Source organism: Penicillium manginii (assembly GCF_028828005.1).
Source record: "Penicillium manginii strain IBT 31320 chromosome Unknown utg000002l:1.0-5564898.0:1.0-5567710.0, whole genome shotgun sequence".
In the NCBI taxonomy this organism is placed as follows: domain Eukaryota; kingdom Fungi; phylum Ascomycota; class Eurotiomycetes; order Eurotiales; family Aspergillaceae; genus Penicillium; species Penicillium manginii.
The window spans coordinates 5538199-5542973 of record NW_026643103.1 but is presented as its reverse complement, the minus strand read 5'-3'; the positions used below and the strand labels follow the sequence as shown (position 1 = coordinate 5542973).

The window sequence follows — 4775 nt, the reverse complement described above, 5'->3', positions numbered from 1 at the left end:
GAAGATAAATATATTAGTATCTCTTCTTTACTCCTTTTAATTTTGTAATATATTACTATTTAGATAAAATAAATTCTATAGATAGATTATTCTATACTCTAGAGTAGACTTCGGCAATGGGTCCAAATGGGTCCAACTTTTGGACCCATACCCAACCCATGATGGGTTATGGGTTTTTTCAAAATGGTGCACCCATCCCGATGGGTACCCATGGGTTTTTCATGGGTACCCATATGGGTACAAAAAACCCATATTGTGCATAAATTTGAGGCTTGGCATGGATAATTCAGCTGACTGATCATTGTAATTTTGATATTCATGACTTCATGGCTGTATAGTTACAGTCTCTTCTCAAAATACATTTTTTAAAATCAGCAGAAGAATCTTTGAATCAAATTATTTATTTTTTTCAGATCAAATTGTTAAATTTAGGTAGCAGTGGTTCTATTTTTGTAGTATGTAATGTTTTGGCTGTTTTGACGCTTAACCTTGGAAGAACATGGAGATATATATCTCTAGGAAGGTAATACATACTCCAATATAACAGGGATCAAAAATGCTTTTCACTTCAAGAACTACCAAAATCTAGAGCACTAATAAATACTCATAGAGAATAAAGTCTACTAGTATTTATTTATTCATTTTTACTATAGATACCCAGGTAATAGAGAGCTTTTAGAGACAAAGAGTCTATCTTATAGGTGGGATGGTTTTTCGCCCAAAAACTGCCCATGGTCAAAATCTTTTTTGACCCAAAAAGTGGGAAATGGGTTGGGAATGGGTATTAAATGGGTTTCTGATGGGTATTATGGGTTTCCGATGGGTTTTTGATGGGCTTTCGATATATCACATGGGCTTGATGGGTTGGTGATGGGTTTCAGTGGATCAGATCTGTGCCCATAGCCAATAAAATATCATTTCCCTATATTGCTTTTACTTATCCCCTTTTCCAGCTGGATTTAGAAGAATCTGTCTGTTCAGTCAATCTCTTTGCTAAAGGTATGTTCTCTCCTAATATGTCTCGCTTTCTCTACAGCTATTTTTCAGTTGGTGTCAATATGTCCCAAGGCCAAAGCCAGGAGTCTGACTTTCTGCCCTCTCTTTATGAGGGGGACACAGGTCAGTTAACTGATTTTACTCCTTCAAATCCTCTTATTACGCCGACAAACAGTATTCTTGGTTCTTGTCCAATTGAAGGTAGTGAGCCTGATTTTCTCCGACCGAGCAATCTTCCTCCCCCTGACTTATTTACTCGTGTTGGCCCCAATCGGAGAAAGGCATTTGTACTTTACAACAGCATGACTCACACAGATTGGGTTGATTGGTGGCTCCAGACAGACTTTGGACAGAAAAGCAATCTCAAATGGGATACAAATCGCAATTCAGATATCTGGAGTCACTTTGATCAGGTTGCCGCTTGTAAAGATGGGGCACCAAAGGTTATGTGTAAAAACTGTGCCCGGATCTTAGAGCATCCTGCATCAATTTTACCAAATGGCAGAAGTCTATATGGTACATCAACTCTGTTAAAGCATCTCAAAACAGCAGCTTGCCAAAAGGTCAAGGCCAACAGAAAAGAGGATATCTCTCAGTTCCTAATATCAGAAGTATGTTCTCTATTTACTATTATTTATCTTATATTAACTATTTTAGGGCCAAACAGCTACTCAGTCATTCTCACAAACTACATGGGAGACACAGCTATTGCAGTTTCTCACCTTAAATCGCCTACCATTCCATCTTATTGAACATCCAACCTTCCACACCCTTATCCGATCTGCACGCTTAGCACCTTCTCCTCCGATGATACCTTCTGCAACAACGATTCGGCGACGATTACGAGATATTATCCAAGATAAACAACGCTCTACTCTCAAAACCCTTCCTCCTGAGTCAAAAATATCGATTGCACTAGATTGTTGGACTTCTCCCTATAACCAGGCTTTTATGGCAATCACTGGTTATTTTGTTAATGCCAACTGGGTATATCAAGAGGTTCTTCTTGGATTTAAGCCATTATATGGCTCACATACTGGTGCAAATCTAAGCGCAGTTCTCCTTGAGACCTTGACCCATCACAACATCCAAAATCGAGTCTTTGGAATTACAACAGACAATGCGACAAACAACAAAACTTTGGTGGATACAATTCAGCAAGCACTCTCTAGTGAGACCACTGTTATCCGAATCCCTTGTCTTGCCCATGTCATCCAGCTCTGTCTGAATCAGCTTCTTGATCGTCTTAAAGCTGTACCCCAAAATGATGCCGCTGAGACAAAATGGACCGATCGGCAATCGTCTGCAGCAAAGGCAAATGCAAAACAACAGAAACATGAGATTTCAGGCACATTGAACAAGGTCCGCTATCTTGCAATTTACATCCATGCCAGTCCTCAACGGCGAGAGACCTTTCTCCAGCTTCAGCCTAAAGAACCTAGGCTAGTGCCTATTCAAGATGTCCGAAATCGATGGAACTCAACCTTTTTGATGCTTCGACGTGCCAAACGACTACGCAGCTACTTTATATCATTCTGTGAGCAGTATGATTGTAAAGAGATGTTGCTTAATAATGAGGAGTGGCGTCAGATTGATTATCTTCTCTGTATTACAGAGCCTTTCTTTGACTACACTACTGAGCTGTCAAAGACAAAGGAGGTTACTACACATCTGGTTTTCAAGCTCTACAATGCACTCTTTGAGCATCTTGAGAAGTCAATAGGTCAGCTAAAGAAGAAGCGGATTCCATGGAAAAAGCAGATGCTCCAATCACTTGAAGCTGGCCGACAGAGGCTTGGTGGCTACTATTCGCAAACAGATGGTGTGAAAGGACATATCTTTGCGATTTGTACTATGGTTGCACCAGATAGCAAATTCCAGTTCTTTCAAACTGATGACTGGGAGCAACAGTGGCGTGTTGCATATCGCAAATCATTCCAGTCAGCACTGCTTCCATATCAGCAACGTCTTGCCAGAGATCAAGCCTCACCTACACCCCAGGCATCATCAAGACCTACATCAAAACTCAACAAGATGCTCAGTGGGAGCAAGACTATAGCAAAACCTGTTGGAGATGAGGCTGCTCAGTATCTTGATAGTGGTCAGTCTTGTTCTTTAACTCTTTCATAAAGAGTCTTTATCTTTAATATTCTATACTAATTTATTTCTAGACCCAGTCGAAGATGAACCACTTCATTTTTGGCGTGAGAACCAGTCTCGGTTTCCCGCAACTGCATTGCTTGCTCGAGATTTTCTTTCAATCCCTGCAACTGGTGCTGGTGTTGAGCGGCTTTTTAACACCGCGCGTGATGTCTGCCATTACCGACGCGGCCGTTTAAAGTCTGAGACTATTGAAGAAATCATGCTATTCCTGTGTGCATCAAGATTCGATCTCCAGGAGGCAGAGATGAAGCAGCTTGAGAAGTATTTTACGTTGGATGAGATTGAGATGTCAAAGGAACAGAATGATGAGAATCTCCAGGATGTTGAGATAGTTTCGATTAGTGATAATGAGGAGGAGGAGGAGGAGGAGGAGGAGGAGGAGGAGGATATTGTTGTAGCTTCTACTACTGAATTAATAGATCTTGGTGTTGAGGGTCAAGATCCTCAGCAGCCTCTATTACCAGAGAATGGGACTCAGCTACGGATGTCTACAAGGAAGCGTAAACACAGAGAGGACAATAATTTTGAGCAGTACTAGAATTTGAATAATAGAATTAATTTGAATCAATTATCATCATCATGTAGGTTCTTTTACATGTGACTAGAATACCTAAAATTACAGCTAAATTTGCATTAATTATGCAATCACGAGATTTTTCGTAGTTTGCCCTGTTTACAGCAATATGGGTACCCATATGGGTACCCATGATGGGTTATGGGTTTTGAGCTCCGACCCATAACCCATCATGGGTCGGAGATTTGGACCCAAAACCTAACCCATCGATGGGTTGGGTATGGGTACCCATGGGTACCCGTGGGTCGTGCCGAAGTCTAATATTAACGAAAACCTTAGGAAGGGATATATCTAAAAATTGATATTATTAGTTAGATATCTAATTATCTTTATACTAAAAAAGGAAAAAGAACTCTAACTTTATATAGACTATTAATATCTAAATAAGATTACTATTAAAGATTAATATCTACTACTTTTTATATAAGAAATATAAGACTGTATTTAAGAAAGTATTTACTTTACTAAATACGATATTACTAATATATATAACTATCTTAGGATTAAGGTAGGTAATAAATAGAAAATAGTATTTAGAATAAAATATAGATATTTTAAGTACTTAGTTATACTATTTAGACTTATAAATATACTTACTATATTCTAATAGTTTATCTTTGATGTACTAGAAGAATACCTTAATATCTTTATAATAATATATCTAGATAATATTCTAGTATTCTCTAAAACTCTAGAAGAATATATTTAGTATAATAAAAAAATATTATAAAAGTTTAGAGAAACTAAAGTTATACTTAAACTTAAGAAATATAAATTCTATATTAAGGAAATAGACTTCCTAGGATATATAATTAGTGAAAATAGATTTAGTATATAAAAAGATAAGATTAGGAGTATTCTAGATTAGTTAGTACCTAAAAATATAAAGAAAGTTTAATAGTTTCTAGAGCTATATAATTACTACTAATACTTAGTTAATAGATTTAGAAAAGTTATAGTAGACTTTAATAAACTAATAAAGAAAGACTAAAAATAGATCTAGAACAACTAATTAGAAATCTTATTTAATAACCTCAAAAAG

At 37.3% G+C, this 4775-nt stretch overlaps 1 protein-coding gene across 1 annotated transcript; it reads left to right on the top strand.

Moving 5' to 3' along the window:
* Positions 1-1058: 1058 nt before the first annotated feature.
* On the top strand, positions 1059-3697 carry N7533_003350 (uncharacterized protein; the record flags this gene model as incomplete). The annotated part of the gene is made up of 3 exons (XM_057100000.1): positions 1059-1607; positions 1654-3097; positions 3168-3697. The coding sequence occupies 3 exons, from the start codon at positions 1059-1061 to the stop codon at positions 3695-3697; spliced, it is 2523 nt and encodes an 840-aa protein (XP_056965136.1).
* Between the last annotated feature and the right edge of the window lie 1078 nt (positions 3698-4775).